Genomic DNA, 20055 nt, shown 5'->3' with positions numbered 1-20055 from the left:
CTGCTGCACTATTAGGAATGTTACCCACCACTTACTGATGCTACCAATCATGACCTTGGCACCAAAACCTTCTGAAAGAACAAAAGGATGGACGGATGAGACAGACAGGAGGTGCTGTTATAACCCAAAACACAGACAGTAAGATGGTTGGGTAATGCCCCTTTCGGTGACAAACCTGAATGAATGAGATTTCACTGCCTCCCTTGCAGCTAGGGGCGTAGCCCTGCAATGCAGCACTGGCCAAGGAGATGTAGCTGGAATGCTGGTGAGCTCTCCTGGTATGAGCCCAGCCCCTGCCATGCCGTGTTGTGCCCCGTCTCCCTCCTGCTGAGAACAGGAGGCTGGAGCTGGCTGCCATGGGCGGGAAAGCCACACTAACAAGAACCGAGCAAGACCACAGATGGAGCTTCCCATACTGGAGGCACTGTGGGGTCCCCCTTACCCTCGCCCTCCCTCCCTCCCCCCCCCCCCCCCCCCCCAGTCTTAGACATTTTTTGTGAAGCTCCTATGGTCAGGGTTCTGTGGCCTGAAAACTGCCCCCGACTGGTGTGGATGTCTCACTGCCATCAGAATGGGCCCTTTGGCAATAAAGCCTCAGAATCCTCACGCCTAAAATGGGGTCGTAATATTCATCATTAAGGGAGGGTAGAATGTACCAGAAGTGCCCCTTGACCAAGGGCAGGAATCACAGCTCTCGTTTGTGGTCACGCCCATGCAGTCTGTCATCCTGCAAAATCCTAAAACAGCAAAGTTCAATGGGATACTGACTGAGCACGGCGATGTGCTTGCCATTCACCCCGGCATGCTGGGAAACACAGCCAGACGGCTACAGGCACAGTGTCTCCGGCCCTCTGCCTAAACCATGAGATAGTAGAACGTACTTGGACAATGAGAGGGAACTTGAAAGCAAGCTACCGGAGGATTTACAGAAACCCGCATTTCTACAAACTGTGTTTATAGAAACCGGCTGCAGCAGGTCTGTTCACTTTGTAAAGGTTTTGAAAATCTATCCTTGCCAGCCTCTCTGGGCCAGACAGAGGACCAGCTCAGGGCAGCAACAGGGGCCCCAGAACCCAGCACCCCTGGTTCCCAGCTCCCAGCTTAGCTGTTCCTGCTTAGGGCCTTGGAGTCCCTCGTGTGGGTACCTGGCACAGTGGGCGGTCTGCACTGTGGCTGGAAGGGGTCAGGGAGAGGGCAGAGTGCAGGGGGACACCTTACCATGCTCTGCCAGGCACTCTCTAAGCATTATGGCACAAAAATCCTGGCTATAGGACAGCACTGCCTTGCCCATTTGGTGGATGAGAAAACAGAGGCTTGGAATGGTTTGATATGGTGTCTGAGATCACAGGTCTGGAGTCACAGCCTAGGGGGCATTTGGACCCAGGTACATTTGCACCCAAGCCCGCTTGCTATCTGGCATGAATGTTTTAGCAGCACGCCTCTGACAACAGGATGACAACATGCCTGAGTACATGGGATGGAGGGTGGGGTAGGGTCTGAGGTCACGCTGGCCCTGGAGAGGCCACGGGCTCTAGAACAGTCTTTCTCAGCTCTGCATTTTTAATCCTTTGTGTACCTCCAACTGGCCCAGTAAGTGCCTGACATTCTCCCACTCTCTGCTCTATTTAAATTGAAAATCTATGTAGGAAAGAAAGAAGCCTGCCTGTGTCTTTGTATGTAATCATTCCTGGTATGGCTACTGAATCATCCACATCTTGTCATCAAGGAGGCCAGGCTTCAGAACCTGCAGGTCTGGGTTCGAATCCCTCCTTCTCTACATGTGTCAGCAAGAAGGAATAAAGAACAGATCACTAACCACCAGGATCCAGCCGCACGAGACCCTGCAATGATGGCCGGCCTGCTCACGAGGCTTTGTCCTACTAAGTGAGCTATGGTCACTTTCATCCACAGACGACGACCAAAGTCACACGCACATTTAACTGGGTTCATTTCTTGAATAAAACACCACCCTCTGGCACTAGCCAGGGAGATTTCCAATGAGTCATGGGAAGAAGACAATAAACCAAGGGACTCAGAGCAGGTGAATATCAATGACCACTTTTGAACTAACTTTAGAACATCTAGGATGCGCCCATCCTAGATGTTATTTTGGAAACATCAATAGGTGGGCTGTTTCTTTTCTCCTTTTCCTCAAACAGGGAAGCCTTTTAAACTTGTTTTTCAAAGTTCTGCCATCAGACCAAATAAATAGGGCACAACAGGTATGTGCTCCCACAGGTGTGGCCCAGGGGAGTTCCTAAGAAGGAAAAAGACTCCAAGGTTCACAACCCTCCTTGGATTCTGGGTGAAGGTGTTCGCTGTTTGCCAAGCCCGATTATTCTTTTCTGCCAGTATGTCCCTAGGTTGCTCAGTCTGAAGAGGGAGGGGATGATTGCAGCAGATATTAACAGAAACAAAGACAACCAGAAGAGCAGTGTTCCCATCTTGGGCTTTTACACTCTGTACAAAGTCCCCAGGCTCATACCAACACAGTCCCCAGAGTGAAAATCAGGACAGTGCTCAAATATGACATCTCAAACAGCCTCACAAATATTACCGCGACCATTTGCCAAGCCCTAAAGAACATTACGACCATAACAAGAAAGGAATTTAGTCAATATTCGCAGTTATGAAGATGTTTGCTCATAGCTGGCTTAAAAAGGGCTCTTGGTAAATCCACATTTCCTAATTCTTTATGGTCAAAACGTCCCAGCGGCTTCTCATCCCCGGCTCTCGCGGTCCCTCCCTTTCGCAAGGACTCCGGGGCCCTGTCACTGCTCCCCTTTCCCTCTTTGCAGCAATGCCACTTAATTATCTATTTTCAAATCACATAAAATAGCAACCACATGGCTGGATCTGAGCCGGGACGCAAGATTTCTACACTGCGGCTGTAGAGAAATCACCGTGTTCAGTCACAGGGAACACTTCATTCTTCAAGACTGTTAAGCAGGGGAAGAGCTAAATCGGGAGCCTTCCAAACCATGAGGAATGTCACAAAAATGATGAAGGGATGACATACGGGCTTAGGCAATAAACACTGCATTTGGATGGTTAGTGTGGATTTTGTTATAGGAAGAAGAATCAAAAAATCGGGCTGGGGAACACGTGTGTGCATGTATTTACATGTGTACGCACACATGTGTGTGTATGGGGTTTTCTTGGGACCGATACGGCCTCTGAGAGTTTTCCTATTCTCCTGGCTTGAAATGCTTCCTAAGTGTCTTGTGGTGGAAGGGGTTGAGCTGTACTTGGCAGACTATTACCACATCCATCTGAAGTCCCTTGGGAGAAAACTGGGGCCCGTTTTGCGCAGAAAGCCCTTTATAAATGCAAGAGAGGATTCCTTGGCCTGAGGCAAGTTCTTGTATAACCAGATTCTGGCTTTGGTTTTTTTTTTTTTTTTCTCAGCTGAGATTTCTAATCAGCCTGCATTCAATCCCAGACGCAACAGAAAGTGCTGGTCAGACATATTTTTTTGTTTACATAACTACATATTATTATTACTTTTTTTTTTACTCAGAAACATCCCATGGAGAGCGTCTTTTCCTAGTGTCACCGCGGGAATCACAGAGTAACAAAGGAGGAGGGATGAGGGAGGTGGGGTGGTGGAAAGTGGGGGGTCCCCCAAACTGTCAGGCGCCGGCCAGCAGCATGGGCCCTGTCCCCCCGGGGGTACTCACCGTGGTCATGGGCGAACACCAGCAGCCCCAGCCCCATCAGCATCTGAGCCAGCTCGTCATAGCGGCCACAGTGCTCCCCGGCTCCATGCGACACAAAGATGAGGGCCCTGCAGGGGTGAGAGGGAGCTGGGTTAGGAGGGCTGCACGGCTTGAGCAATACGGAGCTTTCAGGACACCAGCAATGAGTGGAGACCAAGTCTCTGGTGAGCCAGCCCTCAGCCTACCAGGACATGCTGTGGTTGTGGCCACTGTGGTTGCCTCAGGGACAAGGCAGGGGACTAAAGGCTATCGGAGCGGACCCTGGAGCTCTGGCCCTAGGTAGCCAGGAGAGGGTGGCTTTAGCTTCTGCCAAGTGTGAGCCACAAAGGCTGTGGGCATTGAGCGGCTCCAGCCTTCTGGCCGAAATGGATGATGAGCCAATCCAAGTGGAGAGACCACAACAGGAGGGGATAGCAAGTCCTAAAAGGAGGTGCTGGAGCCCTGAATCCAGCCTGACCTGAAGCCCACGCTCTCCCCCGGCCCCACCTTCTGTCATGCTCTTTTTAGCCCCTTGTGAGGAGGGAAGAATCCTGACTGACATCCAGCCCTTTCCATTCCTGTGTGTGGAAGGCTTACTTCTCTGGGTTGTTGGAATTTGCCTCACTGGCCCCCTTGTATTCCTGTCCCCCTTTTTCCAGCCAGCAAATGCCTGTCCTTCCTTCAAGACCCAGCCAGGATGGGGCGCCTGGGTATCTCAGTGGGTTAAAGCCTCTGCCTTCGTCTCAGGTCATGATCTCAGGGTCCTGGGATCGAGCCCCGCATTGGACTCTCTGCTCAGCAGGGAGCCTGCTTCCCCCTCTCTCTCTGCCTGCCTCACTGCCTACTTGCAATCTGTCAAATAAATAAATAAATAAATAAAATCTTAAAAAAAAAAAAAAAAAGACCCAGCCCTGAGGTTCCCTCCTCTGAGAAGATTTCAGAGCCTCCAGCAGGCTCTGCTAAGTCTCTCTCTCCCCATGGCTTCTGTAATCCCTCTGTTGACACGGGGGCAACAGCAGCTTTCTGCCTGGCACCACCACCAGTTACAACCTTCTTGAGGACATGTGAAGACTTGGCCTTTGCCTTTTCTTTAGTAGCTAACAGGGTGGAGATCCTGCACGAAGGAAGTTTGTGCGGTTTTCCAAGAAGCAGCTGTCTTTTGCACCCTAGATCTGTGCAGGAGAAGCCCCGGGATCCAGAAGCAGAGCTTGGCTGGGCACTCAGTCACCCCAGAAAACCTCCAACGTGGCAGGGTGACTCTGGGACCCGAAGAGTAGCACCCCCATGCTATGGCTCACCCCAGCTCTGAACTAGCCAGAGTCAGCCTACCCGTGGTGGGGGTTAATGAAAGAGCATTGAGAGTCTCAGACAGTTGTCAAGACTCCTATTCTTGGCATAAGACCCACGGGGTGCTAGGTTCCCCTTCGGGCGAAGAGTGAGTGCTATGAACAACACCCATCTGATTTCTGCCAATAATGAGAGGAGGGAGGAGGGGAAGACTGAGAAGGGGGAGAAGGGAGGAGGGAGAGCCACAGCTGCCATTTCCCAACACATCAGTTCCTCGATTAATTCTACACTTACGATTTCTAACCCTCATCATCATCATCCCGGGCTTTGGTTTCTTTACAGCTGAGAATGAAAATCAGAGAAGTTAAGTTTATAGCCCAAGACGCACAGCAAGTTGGTAACATGTAGATCTGAGCATGTCACTGGCGGCTTTCAGGCCTCCAGCGAACCACCGGCGGGCTCAGAATACAAGTCGCCCTTTCCCTTGCCTGCCTCCCCACTCCTTCTGGCCCCGGCTTACCTCCCTGTCCTCATGAGGGGCTCCGTTCTTCCTGCCTCAGGGCCTTTGGGCTTGCCAATCCTCTCTGAGTGCTCTGGTTGTGTTCTCCCATTGTTGCTGGTTGTGCTCTGGTCCCAGGACAGACATCACCTCAAAGAGGCTTCTCCTCCATCTCACCTAGGGTGGCCTCCCCTACGCCGGTCTTTCTGACCCACACAGGCCCTTACCACGCAGCTCGGTTGGCCATCACTCATACTGGTTTGTAACTGCTCACACAGGATGCCGTCATTTTGCCATTCACTTGCTTTCTTGGTTCCTGGCCCTCTCCTCCTCTTCAAGGCCAGCTCAAGAGGCCGGGAGCCTCGTCGACCTTGCCACTGGCAAAACCCTGGGGCTGGATCCCAGCCTCGTGGCACCCAACAGGGACGAGCAAATGTGTGCGACTGGAGCGAACACCTCATTCAAAAGCCTGTGTTCCTTCTCCAACTCCTCTCTGCCAGGCTGTGTAGGGGCAGAGCTGTGCCTGTTCGTTTCGCCCTGCATACCCATTTTATTCTTTGAGCAGTGCACAAAATAGCAGCATGAACCTCATTTGCCTTTGGTATCTGTCCTAACTTTTCCCTAAGAATACATTTCACACCCTCTTTGCTGCCTCCTGGGATGCCCAGCCACCTGCTCCAGATCAGACATCAACCCGGGCAGATTCCAACCGCCCATCTGACGCTTCTGGGGTCTTTCTCTCAGCTGCTGAGGATTAAGCCAGAAGTTCTAAATAGTCCACTCCCATTTGCAAAAGGGGCAGGGCTTCCAAAAAGGATGGTGCAAGCCTTTTAACATCCTTGGGGAATGCGGCAGCCCACAGTTAATGCCCAGGAACCGGGGCTCCAATGGTGTCAGGCTGCAGCCAGCTTCTCCCTGTGGTCAAGGTCCCCCTCGGTGGAGGAGCCCTGCAGGGTCTCACTTAGCGCCCGAACGAGAGGCGCGAGGCATGCCATTCTGCCTGGACTTGCTTGTTAATAGAATCCTACCCCCAGAGACGTGATGTGGAAAAATACTTGGCCTCTGACTCCACAGAAATTTCTTCCAATCCAGCGGTTCTCGATTTTGCCTACAACTTGAAATCTCCTGGCGAGATTTCCGCAATGCTGAGGCTGGGTCTCACCCCCCCAGAAGCAGCTCTAGGTTTAATTGGTCCAGGGTGGGAAAAGCTCTCCAGGGCGTTCTGATGCGCAGCAGCCGAGGTGGAAAAGCACCTGCTCTCATCACAGCATGGGGCGTGGTCTAGGATGCGTGGCTCAGATGCCACTGGGAGCTCACCAGTGGCAAGAATGTAGCCATTTTGGCCTGGAGACTCATAGCCACTGTGGAGCCATTCATCTACCCGGGGAACATGCTGGGTAAACCACAGCTTCTTTCTGTAGAGATGCAGAGGCTTCCAGAACTTGCTGCTGCCTTCCCTTTGGGAACAAAGCTGACTGGCCTGGCTTCCCCCCACAGCAGGCAGCAGAGGCTTCTGTGGGCCTTCTCTGCATGGGTGAAGCAGCAGGGCAGGCTCGGCTCCCTCCCCCCAGCCCACCTCCCCAGAGCTAGACCAGCCATTTCAGAAGACTAATGGTCTTAAGCTGCCCCTGTGGTAAGGGCGGGGGTGGGGTGGGGTGGGGTGGAGTGGGGTGGGGTGGGGGGAGGGTTCTCTTTAGTTTGTACATTGGCCTCCTGCCTGGGTCCCAGTTCTGATTATTCGTCTCTCCTCCCCCTTCCTGCACGTACTTGCTCCCTGGACCTAAGTCTTTGTTTTGTAGAATCTGTCTGGCAAAGTGAACATCAAATTGCATTACTCCTCTGCCTTAAAGCCTTCAGAGACTTCTCACCGCAAGAGAACAAAGCTATTGCCTCTGTGATAACATCCTCTCCTCCCTCCTCCCTCTGCCTGTGGCCTCCTTTCCAATGCTCAGATATGCCGATTGGGATGCACTGCTGGGGGGGGGCGGTTCCTGATTTGCAGCATTTGCCTATCTCCACGTGTCAATGCTCTCTCACAGCCGGCTTCAGGCTAACCACAGAACACGGGGTTGGAGGGTGTGTACACCCCGGCAAGTCCTGGCAAGCCCATTCCAGCCCAGGAGCCTCAGCCTCCACCCAGGCACGGACCAGGGACCCCGCCCCCACTCTGCACGTGGTGGTGGCTTTGACCATCACGTGGATCTCAGGCCGTCTGTGGGAGCTGCACTGAAAAGGGGCCCTTGAGCACGGGTCACTGTCCAAAACTACTTCTCTATTACCACTTTTCCTTCCCTCTCCTCTAACTAGAATGTGTTCTTGACGGCCGCGGGGTCATCTATGTGGTTTACTGCTGTATCCTCGGCTGGCAAAAATGCGGGCACACAGCAGGAGCTTAGTAAGGATTTGTTGGCTGACTGCATGACCCCCAGGGCCTGGATCTCTTTGCCCTCCCCTGCCAACCCCATAGCCCCCGAGGTTTGGAGTTCACGCCCTGGGGAAGGCACTTTGGGAAGTCAGTCTGGTATGGAGTTTTCCAAGGCTTCGTCCCCTACTCCCATCAGGACACCCCTACTCTCCCATCAGACCTTCCTCCTGCCCCGAGCACCTGCTGTAGGTGTGACACCAGCTGTCTGTCTGCTCTCCAGTCACTGGCGGCCCACCTCCAGGTCCCACCCCTGCCAGCACCAGGGGCACGTCCAGCTGCACCCCAAGCTGTGGGCACTTAGGCTCTGGCTCTCTGGGAGAAGGGGAACCCCCGGCCTGGAGCTGTCTGATAGAGCTCCCTCCTTTACCACTGGATGCTGACCTCCACTTAGAACTTCCCCTTTGGGGTTTTGCAAAATGTGATTGTTGTTGTTTCTGCTCTGAAAACCTTCAGCACCAAGGAACCAAGATGTGGTTAAATAAACACCCCAGTTGCTGGGAGGCTGGGAATAGAGCAGGCGGAAGTCAGGATGACTGGGTTTGGTTCCAGGTGTCCCCATGCATGGCCCTGGACACAAGACACCTGGTGGCTCAGAGCCGCAGGACGGCAGCAACTGGGGACCTTAACTGAGGCCATCCAGAGATATTGACTCGAGGTTTATCACATGCCAGGCGCCAGGGACCCAGAGAGAGCCAAACAGCACTGTCCCTGCCCTCAACACAGCTCTCAGTCAGGACAGACAGGTGCTCAGCAGAGAATATGCAGGTGTGTATTATGAGAAGCACCAGGGACAGGTGGGAGTGGCCGGGAAGGGCTCTGAGAAGGAAGGCAGCCAAAGCCCGGAGGGCCCCTGGAGTAAAGAAGGGGGGTGGGGGGGGGGGGTTCTGCATACAGATGGCTCAGCACAGGGCAGTGAATGGATCTGACCTTCTGAAGCTTCTAGGGCTGCTGTGGAGAACTGAGGGAGAGAGGGAGGGTGTGTTTGTCAAGGAACCTGCAGTCTGGGCTCTCAGCAGGTGCCAGGCACAGTGTGGTGCCCTCCCTCCCCTCCCGCCCTGGCATTCTGCAACCTCGACGAAGAACAGCAACAGAAAACTAGCAGGGCCATTTACAGAGACAAGGCAATACCCACAGCGGCAGAAATTAGGTTGCAGAAGAGGCTGGCGAAAATCTTTTTCCTGGAACTTCTTTAATGGCTGCAGCCCGTTGGGAGACAGTCATTCCGGGAGAAGGCAATGGCTGTCAGAGGGGGAGGCCCAGCCCCAGGAGCAGATGGCCTGCCTGGCATCCGGCCCTGGAGGCGGGGCAGCTCCCAGCAGAGCATAAGCAGCCCTTGATATGAACATGCCGCAGAACTTCGCAGAATGCCTAAACTGTGGCTGGTGCGGCCATGCCCCAGGTTTGACAAAGCTGAATTTCCCTGGCGTCCAAAAAGGATTTCTCCCTTTATTCCTTTGTTTAGTCACCGTTTCAGGGACCAAACTTTCCAGGTCTCAGTGTGCTCACCTGTAAAATGGGAATAATCCTACCACCACCAACCTCGGGGGACACTATGACATAAATGACCAAATGCATATGGGATGAGAGGCTCCCATCTGGGGTTTCCTAGAAGACAGAAAGCACTCTGTAACTGCCTGCCGTGAAGCTGTTTCCTCCAAAGGCACAGATGTCCTGCCTGCGGTCCAGAGCCCTGGCTTTATACTCCAGCCCTTCCAGAAACTGGTTTCCAGATTTCTTTGGGCCTCAGTTTCTCCACCTGTGAAACGGGTCACGGCACCTCTTCACTGGGGTTTGAGATGATGAGAACATGGATGTAAAGGTGTGCAGCTCAAGGCTGAGGTCCCTTGACTTTCCTGTCACATTCTCTACTGGCTTACCACCCCCCTCCCAAGAAGGTGAGGCTCATTCATGGACCCACACTGGGCAGGGACCTGGGAAATGGGCGGGAAACAAGCCTGTAGCCACCAATGCCTCGAAAGATGGGGACGGGTGCTGGAATGAAAAGCATTCCCTTCTACCAAGGACACCCCCACCTGTCACCTACAGGCCTGTGGTACTTGGCTGGGACCTCTTCCCCTCCATGTGCCCATCTGCGGGGGGTGGGGGAATCACAAGGCCTCCCTCCCGGGGCTGTCAGGAGGTTAAAATGAACCACCTCTTTCTCGCCTGAAAAAGAGTGGAAAACATCAGCCTCTTTCTCACCTGCCCTTTCCAACGCCATGACAAAGCTCCATCAAAGGAGGGGCTGAAAGCCCCACTGAGGAAATGTTCTGCTCATTTTATTAGGAGAAATTCAGGAAACCCGGGATTTGAGGGAGGAACCCCATGTGTCAGGTGGACCCCATCCTGCCCTTCGATCGTCCTCAGACCAAGGGGGTGGGAGGGCGTTTGCCGGCCTGATCTGGGGAGAGGATGTGCTGTGAGTCCTCGTTCCTCCCCAGGGCGTCCCACTCAAGCAGCTGGGTGGCTCACTTCATTATCCACATTCACCCAAATCCTTCCTGCCAAGTTTTAGGACTTGAAAAAAAATTCGCCTGGCACGTTTGTCATCGGGCCCATGAGTGGGATCGTCAGGCTCCGCTTGGACCCCTTTGCCATAGCTAAAGTGGAAGCCTGACGGGCTCCGCTGGAATCCAGATTTAACCGTTTCCCTCCTCTTGCAGAGCGCTGGGCTGACTTTGTTCCTCTCCGTCGCTGGCAGGGCTCGCGTGGCACAAACAGTGTGCGGCGGGGACAGAAATAGAACATAACCGGCGAAGGGGGTCTAAAATTTCAGAGGGAGAGCTAGAAATAGACTTCTCATTTGTAAAACAGATCAATAATGCCTATCTCCCGGGGTCTTTTTGAGGGTTGATTGAGAGAATTTATGGAAAATAACCCGGCAGGATGCTTGTTGCCGAATCAGGCATTACTTAATAGCCAGTGCTGACAACTGATATTCACCTGGGCTCGCTGTTGGTCTAAGTGTGTTAGGCGCTAACTCGTTTCACCCTCACAACCACCCCCGTGAGGTGGGTCTGGCGATCTTCCCCATTTTTCCTATGAGAAAAGTGAGGCCCTAAGAGACTAAGCAGCTTGCCTGAGGTCACACAGACAGTAGGTTCAGAACTCAGTAGAACCTGAACGCAGCCAGGCTGGCTCTCAGGTGCACATTCTGGACCACGGTGTGATGGCATCGCGAGAGGAAGATGCCAGGCAATCATGTCACGGTGCTTGGTCGGGTGGTCCCCAAAGCTCCTTGCCCTGACCAGCTTCTCCCTCCGGTCTCCTGCCCCAGCCCATTCCTTCTCCCACCCTGTACACCAACCAAAGAAGAACATCTGGTTCTTCAACCCACCATCTCTGCCCCTGCCCGTGATTTGGCTCAGGTTCGACTCCTACCCTCTCCGAACTCTGGAGCCTTTCCTAGGGTCCCCCAGGCTGAGCCAGTGGCTTCCTCCCGAAGTCCTAATAACACTCCATTCCTGTTTCTTTTATCCTGGACTCATCGAAATCTGGTGTGAGTAGACCACGAGTTCTTTGAGGACAAGGGCTATGTTTTATTGATTCATCCTGGTGTCCTGTCCGTAGCAGCTAGGATGGCCTCCGTTCTGTAAATGCTGACTGATGAATGACAGAATGAATGAAGGAGGGAATTAAGTGGCTCGGGGGTAACAGAGACAACCGTGGGCTGGAACAGCCAGGGGAGAGCTCCTGGAGGTCCACAGGCCACACCTGCAGGCCCTCCAACTATTTTGAAAGCCTCTGATTCCCCCTAGTAAATTCCCTTTTGCCTTGCCTGGCTATGGAAGTTTCTGTCATTTGCACTGGATCCAAAGACTTCAACTGAGAGCTTGGGACTGCCGTTGGCCCCAAGGGATAGGAGAAGGAGGATAGCAAGGAGGACCCAAGCAGGGCGTTTGAGGTGATGGGGGACCCAGGAGAAGCTCGCGGGTGCCAAGACAGACTCATGAGACTCTGAGGAAGGGGGTTGCCCAGAGGAGGGCAAAAGCCAGCAGTGCTCAGCAGAGTGGGGACAGTGCGGACAGGAGCTAGACTGCAGGGGCCCTCAGATGCAGGAACGGAACCTGATTACACCCTCAGGGGCGTGGACGTGCTGAAGGTTTCTGGCTAGGCGTGATAAGCCAGAGGGACACACGCCTGTCACTGGAAGGCAAACTCAAGATTCAGAAGCATGATAGGAATTAGATGACTCATCACTGAAACCCAACCCCCATCTTAGTTTTTTTTTTTTTTTTTTAAAGCAGATCTCCAATAGAGGAGAAGATAAAATTACAATAATTTAAAAAATTTTTTTTTAAATCTTAGGTTTTTTTTTAAAGCAGATCTGCAATAGAGGAGAAGATAAAATTACAATAATTTTTAAACGGCCACAGAGGAAGTTTCCTTAACCATTTGATCATTTAATGTGCCTTTTGAAATGTGTACAACCTTGAACACAGAACAGCTTTGTGACCAGTGTATTTAACTCAGATGCTGCTGTCAGCCTCCACATTTTATTTATTTATTTACTTATTATCATAAGGAACCTATAAAATAGAAGAGCTTGTCTAGGTAGATACGGCATTCAGTACAGATCACGGAAAGAAGATAAACTGGCCCCTCCCCCACCAGCAACAGCAGTGCTAACAGATCAGTACAGGGAGGGAGCATGGGGTGGGCTGGAGCCCTGGAGTCACTGGACCTGAATCCCGGCTCTGGCCTTTACTAGCCACAGGCCTCAGATGAGGGACTCAGCTGCTCTCTGACTCATTTTTCTCATCTGTAAAATGGGCACTGACAATAGCACCTACCTGCCAGGTTCCTGAGGGTGAGGTCAGGAATCCCCACAGGCCACGCAAGCTTTTGGTGTTGTATCATTGGGTATGATCTAAAAGTTACTTAACTATTATCTGCTGTAATCTTACACATTAGGGAATGGGCACACAGACATTCAATCAGATGTCAACCTTTGAGGGAAGAAAATTTGATCGGAGGCCCCTCTTTCATAACCAGGATGCTAAATTCTGATGATCTCACAGGAGAGGGAAATGGGGTGCTCTTTGGGTTTTAGAGAAGCGGTGGGCTCTGAGTGGCTTCTACTCAGAGGGGCCTCCACAAAGGACATTAGCAACCCCAAACTGGCCAGACATTACCTATCCAAGGCCTGCTTCTATTGTACGAGCCTGAAATAAATGTGCTGAGCCATTTATTCATTCATCATTGATTTGCCAGACCAGCTATATGTCAAGTCACCTAAGGATCCTATGAATAAAATAATTCCACTGCTCCAGGGAGGTCAGAGTGGGAAAAACTCCCCTCATCTCCCCATGACTCACAGCGTAGCCTCCCCACTCCGCACCCGGCGGAATGCCTGGGTTTCTAGTTCCGGGCCCCTACTCTGCCCAGTCCCTTCTGCCTGCCCATCCCCTGTGTGACTCTGGTCTTGAGCCTACACACCTTCTCCCACATGTGCTCCCTCACGCCCTACTTACCCCTAGAGCCCACAGTGACCCCAAGCCACCACACCACCCACTTCTCCCTTCCGCACTGGAGAACCCTGCTGGGGTCCCTAAAGTGCACGCTTCAGGTTGGCTGGCCGAGCACCTGGTCTGTCTGCCTCTTCCTTTTGAGGAAGCACACGCTCCCAATGCCAAAATGCTCCTGGAGATAGAAGACAAGGGAAGTGGAGGCCACTGAGCTCTATTCCCACGTTCCCCACGTTCTGAGCTTCGCATGCCCTCAGGAGCTCGTTCGTGGATCATTTAAAAGAGCAGGATCCTAGAAAGGTCTGCCAGGTCATCCTGTCCCCCACTGGGCCCAGGAACTAGAAAGCCACCCCCTCCTTGCCCCTTCTCTTTCTTTTCTTGTCTGTGTACCCTCCTATTTTAAGACACCCTGGGAGTTCAAACTTCACGTCCTGACTATTCTACACAGTAGCACCGGGTTCTTTTTGTGTTTGTGTTGCAAGTGTCTGTGCATTTCTTATTTGTCCTGCTCTGCAAAAGCCAAAAAATTCTTCTTTGTCGAGCGAGGCTCTTTGTATATGTTTCGTTGTTGATTATTCCACCCCAGCTTCTTCCCAGGACTAGGACCAGGGCATTTTAGTACCAGCACAGTCCAAACCCTACCTTTGGTGTCTGAGAAAGTCACTCACTGTCTCAACTGCCTTCCTTACAAAAGAAGAATGAGAATCCCTTCCTTGCACAGGCGTTTCCAAGTTTAAATGACAGTTAGCGTTGCACCTGCCTGAATGCTGGTTTTCTTCTTTGGGCTTCCCTTTCCCCTTCTGTACGTGTCAGGATGGTATGAGTTGAGTCATGTGAGAACATGCAAAGGAGGCTTGCACTTGGAAAGAATACTCCAGACAATCGTTTAGTTACATGCCAGATCACCTTCTGGGTTTCTGGTCTGTGTGTTTGGGTTTTTCTATCTCTGACTCACATCAGGCAGAGATAGAAAATCTGTGTCATCAATGGACTGTCATCACATCTGTGTCAACAATGGACTGAACCTCATCCACCCCGGGGCAATGGGGGGAGGGTCATACTTGAAACATTTTTATTTGGGGCAGTGATGATGACTGTCCGCCTACCCAAGTCCGAAGGAATTCTGCATTCCCCCGGCTGTGAGCCAGATGGAACTCTTCCCTGCTCCAACATGCGAACTACGATGGCTCCCCCAGAGAAACCATCAGAGTAGCACCAGGCACGTGGCGGGACAACGGCCACCTTTGGCCCCTGCTGGTTCAGCAGCTCCCACTGCCACGGTCGGGGCTTGCTCCGCAGCCAGCCTGTGTCTACAGAGAAGGAAGGCAGACCCTGGCTTGGCCAATTTGCCCAAACTGGATGGTTTCAAAGACCCCACTTCGCATAATTCCTCAGAAGCCAAAGTTACTAAATCGTTAGAAAAATAGGTTATGTATGTATTGGTTATAACAGAAATGTTATTTTATTGTAAAATGTATAACAACATGGGTAGAGGGGGATGGGTGAAGCAGGTGATGGGAATTCAGACGGGCACGTGTGATGAGCCCCAGGCGATGTATGGAAGTGATGAATCACTAAATTGTACACCTGAAACTAACATTACATTGCATCTTAACTACCTGGAAATTGCAATAAAAACTTAAAAGAGTTATAACCGTGTATTTTTCTCCTCTCTGTGCCAGCCGCTGGGCTTTGCCCTCTATACGCACAGTCTCAGCTCTCCTGGCTGGAAAAAGCTCAGAGCTCTCGATTCTGTGCAATTTTTTCAGGTGTCAGTTTATTCCTTCCTCATAAGTGCCCACTCTTAGCTTATGGAAGCCAAGTCTTCCTGGATCATGCCAGAAGTTCCTGACAAGTTTCTCTGTTTCTCATAGCAATGCCATCTCCTAAGATCCTTGCTTCTGTGACTACTTAAAAGGGAATCCTTCTTTGGGATTGCTAAGTCTTTTGGATCGCTGGTGATTTTTCATCTTTTGTTCAGCTTTTCCAAAGAAAGTCAAGATTTGTTCAGTACTAGAAATTGGGAGATGATTGGGAGGGTGCCGGGGGGGGGGGTTCTTGCCCAAAGTTTTCAGTCTAGATGAAGGAAAAGGCTTAGCGTTACTCTAAGTAGCTACCTTAGTACACTGTGAAGGAGTAATTAATGTTCCTGGTGCATTCATGAAGAGAAAAAGCATGCCACCAAATCTTTCTCTATATATAATATTTTAAAATGCACACACCCACGTCCACACACATAATTTATGTATGTTTAAAAAGGGAATGTGGGTCATTCTGAAAAATGGAAAAATACAGACAAGCCTAAAGGAAAATAAAATCTATCCATAACCTCACTATCCCGTGATAACCAGCATGAACATTCTATCTCCTTCCTGGTTCTTCCTCTCCACATATATTAATATTTGTTTGTTATTGCTAACAGTTTAATTATAAATGTATAGTTATGACTTTCAATTGTAATTATAATTTATAGCATGCTGCATGTTTCATTTCAGATCCTGCTTTCGATTCCTTAGCTTCTTTCCACAAACAGTTGCTCACTGGAAGAACACTGCCACCTCCTTTCAGAGTCCCTCTGAGAGTGAATGGGGGCAAAGTCTGAGAAAGCCCCCAGCACAGGGCCCAGCACCTGGGAGGTACCTAAGAAGTGATTAAGCATGGCACTCAGACCCATATTCCCTTCCTGAACCCAGAGCAGACATTACTAATCAATCACAGCTCCCTGCTCTGCCGAACACCAGGCAGCCTATGAGCCTTTTTTTTCAGCACCATACTCTGGACAGCCACAGATTATATTCCTACCTGTATTATATTCCCTGGCTGTGTGATACCTGGTCCTTCGGATTCTCAGTCCCCAATTTCCCCCTAGGATGATGTCACTGCTACTTGGATCAGCCATCCTCCTGCATTTCATGGATCAGTAGCTGACTCTTTTACACTTAATTTGGGTGTTCCCTACAAAGCAATGTGGAGCTAATGCAGTCAGGTTGCCAAAATCAGGGTCTGGCTTCAAAAACTCTAGTTAGGTGTCCAGTGGATGAGAGATTCTTCTGCTACACAATGGTGGCCACGCAGAATTTAGTTTAAGACTGGTCCATCTCCATTCCTGCACCATCAAAAGCACGTTATCTCACAACCCTCAAAACAGCAACATACTGAAGCCACGGGTGCTCCTTAGTATCACAAGATGCCTGGGGCCATCCAGTCTCCTGAGCACTGAATCTCAGTAAAGCCTTCCCAGCGCAAGGATAATTAAATTCCAAAGTGGGCCCGCCCTGAAGCTGTTCAACTAGAAAATTACAAGCCACAGCAACGATGTATTTTCATATAAATGTGCAAAAGCAAATCCAGCATCAACCAGCTCGAGACAGAGGGGGATAAACAATTTGATGCATTTTAACACCTAATTTATCATACTGCTAACATCTCTCTTTGGGCACTTAGCGCATTCCCCTCCCAGATGCCTGCCTTATCTAGCCTGCTAAACCGAGGGGTTCTGGAAGGCAATGCCTTACTCACATCGCAGGGTCTCATGGGAGCCTGCGAGCAACTGTGGTGCCTGCAGTCATGGCTGGCAGAAGAGAAGCAGGTCATGCAGCTCTGTCGCCAGCACCTGTGGGCTGTGGGCTGCATGACCACACCAACATCACCCCCAGCCCCATCCCTACTGTCCTTGTTTCTCTGTGGAGGACAATTCCCAGGGGTGTTCTCCACTCAGCCTCTGGGACAGTCACTCTCTGCTGGCTCGTCTCACTCCTGCATCCCACCCATGTGGCTGTCCCAAGCAGAGTTGGGGACAGTGGAGCAAGGCCAAGTCTCTAGCTGGGCCCATGGTCACCAGCTTTCTTTCTGTAGGCAAAGAAAAATGTCCCCTGGATACACGGGAGTACCATCTCTCCTCAATAATATTTCCTTTCACCTTTCAATACTCAGTCTAGCCTTCCTCGGCACACAGCCTATTTTCCAAGCTGGGAGGCCTCTGAAAGCAGAAATCCAGGGCAGAAGGATTGAGACCTACAACGTCCTTTTATTATGGTTTTCTACAACTCCTTATCACATCCCTGAGATGTTGTATATTCGGAATATCACTCATCTCCTAAAATATTCCAGATTAGGAAAACAACATAAAATAAAAAACAACAAAAATTCTTTATATTGCACAGAAGAGCCTTCCCAAGGTGTCTCCAGCACCATCTCCAGGTGCATCCCAGCCCCTATCCCAATTACACCAAGGTCAGTGTTGCCAGGTCAGCAAGGCTGGTGTGATTTCTTATTATGAATTTACCTGTGCAGATTAAATAATCATCCCAAAACTGACAGAACATCACAGGACTGCAGAAGTAAGTGTGCACCTCCTTCCCTCTCAAGACATCACCACTAACTTGTCCTGACTCCTGGGATAATCACTGCTTCACTTTCTTCACAGCTTAACCACCTATGCAGGTAGGTAAATGATGATCTGTTAAGTTTTGCCCGTGTTTGAACTTTTACATGAATAGACTTATCCTGACACTTTTTTCCCTGGGTCTTGATTGTTTCTTTTATTTGGCATGCTTGGGGAGCTCATCCACGTAGATATCTGGAGTCCTTTTTCACTACCGTATACTATTCTGCCTGAAGACTCTTTTATGATGTGTTTATCCATCTTCCTATGGATGGGCATTTGGATTGTTTCCAATGTGGGTTTGTTACAAGTCTTGTTGCAATGGCCATCCTTGTGTGGCTCCTGGTGCTCATAGGCAAGAGTGTCTCCGGCATGTGTATCTGGTAATACAGTCACTGGAAAGGGTGTGAAGCTGTTCAGCCTCTACCAGATGATGACAAATTATTTTCCAAAGAGGTGGGACCAATTTACACTCTTCCTTAGAGATAAGAGCCTTCCTTTGCCCACAACCTCACCACCACTTGGTAATGTCAGACTTCAGATTTGCCAGTCAAATTGGGTGTGCAATGGTATTTCAATTCCCATTTTCCCCATTACTGATGAGTTTGAGTGTCTCTGGCACATTATAAGCCTTCTGGGCTACACCACCTCACGCCATGGTGATCCCATTCTAGAGTCCCTCTCCCTCCTCTCAGCCGGTGAGCTCCTGCTCATTCTGCAACACCCAGCTCAGATGAGACTTTTTGGGTGACAACATCCTTTTGGTTCACACTTCTTCTCACTGGGTTCCCACGGCCCTGGGCTCCGTGGTGTCGAGCGCCCCGTCACTTTGGGCTGGGATAACCTGCTTCCTTGCTGTCTCCGCCAGTCGGCGGCCGCCTCCCTCGTTTCCCTCACTTGCGTCCCGCAGAGCCGCACTTGGCCCAGGACGTCTGCTCATTATACCTGCTGATGCATTTCATCGGCTTTAGAGAAAAACGGATTATTTCCAGTACAGGGTAGTTCAGACTTAGGGAGAAAGGAGGTTTGGATTTAGATAAAAAGAAAGGTCTGTACTCCTTATAAGATCAGTGTGCGTCCGACTGGTGCCCAAGGTAGATTACTGGAACGCTGGACAGGCGCTCATCCCTGTGGGTTCCAGTCTCTGACTTTGGGCTCCAAGCCCTGGGTCCCCTCTGGCTCCAAGGGCCCAGTGTGGACTCCAGCCTCATTCTCACATCGGTGACCATGCCTGTGGCTCCCGCAGCTGGCCCCCAGACAGGGAGCCCCAGGACCGACTCCCCAAGACAGGCCCTCCCCCAGTGCCCACTCCTTTCCTATTTGTTCTCACCACTCCCTCTGCTGTCACCCTCCCCACCCCGCCCATGCTACCCCAGACTTGGACTCTTGCAACAGCCTCTAGCTCAACACCCTGCTCCCAGCCTCTCCCACTCAAATCTGTGCTGACACAATCCCCAGCTTTCTATTGTGTTCACAAAAGTTGTCCACTGCTCTGCTCCCACAAATGACTCATTCGGCCTCGGTCCTCACCTAGCCAGCCCCTCTCCTGCCCCTCCCAGCCTCTTTACTCTGCCCAAGTCTCCCGTCCCAATAGCCTCTGCTCTGGGGTCTTCCCAGCGTGCTCCAACTGCCGGGGCCCTGGTGAGGGTGGGGTGGTGAGTGGGCCCACAGTGAGCTGAGGCCACAGATGACGTGAGCATGCCTGGGAGCACCCGAGAGAAGTCTGGAGCAGAGCAGCAGGACGTGCAAGCAATTCCAAAACAGGACTGCAGGTAACCAGGGTGGGGATGAGAGAGCGACCCAGCTCCCAGGAGGAGGGAGGGGCAGGGAGGAGAGGACTGGGAGGGGCAGGCAGGGCCATCTGCCAGCTTCCTGAAGTCTGTGGCCTCCACATCCTCCTGGTGCATTCTCAGGATCTCATCGAGCATGCAGGACCAAGTGCCCTATAGAAGCCAGAAGGCAAGGACCTGCCTACCTAGGGAGCATCCACTTAACCAAAGTCGAGTCCATTCCGCCCAGAGATTCTTTCATAAGAAAGCGTAGCATCAGTTTTAAAGCTGAGGACCCTGAGGGTCTCAGAGAAGTGAGGTTGTTTGCTAGCAGAAAAGTCAGAACTCGACTTTGGATATACCTGACCTTGAACTTGTGCTGTGCTCATTTCATCACACTACCCTAGAGGCCTGGCTCCTAATGCTGGCTCCAATTCCCCACCAGCCACGTGATTTCTTGGAACCTGCCCCACCTCTCCCAGGGAGGGGGAGAACATGAAAGAGAAGGTGGGTGTCCATAGCACT

The 20055-nt window shown here is 51.3% G+C and overlaps 1 protein-coding gene across 3 annotated transcripts in view; it reads right to left on the bottom strand.

The window, feature by feature from the left end:
• The window catches only part of MGLL (monoglyceride lipase), a 225908-nt gene that overhangs the window by 63225 nt on the left and 142628 nt on the right, over positions 1-20055 (bottom strand). For all 3 annotated transcript variants that reach the window (XM_059390453.1, XM_059390452.1, XM_059390451.1), the window contains exon 3: positions 3681-3787. In XM_059390453.1, the coding sequence (XP_059246436.1) occupies positions 3681-3787 (107 nt within the window). The remainder of the gene's footprint in view (positions 1-3680; positions 3788-20055) is intronic.

Source organism: Mustela nigripes, chromosome 2, assembly GCF_022355385.1.
Source record: "Mustela nigripes isolate SB6536 chromosome 2, MUSNIG.SB6536, whole genome shotgun sequence".
Lineage (NCBI taxonomy): Eukaryota > Metazoa > Chordata > Mammalia > Carnivora > Mustelidae > Mustela > Mustela nigripes.
This window is presented reverse-complemented; position numbering and strand designations above follow the sequence as displayed.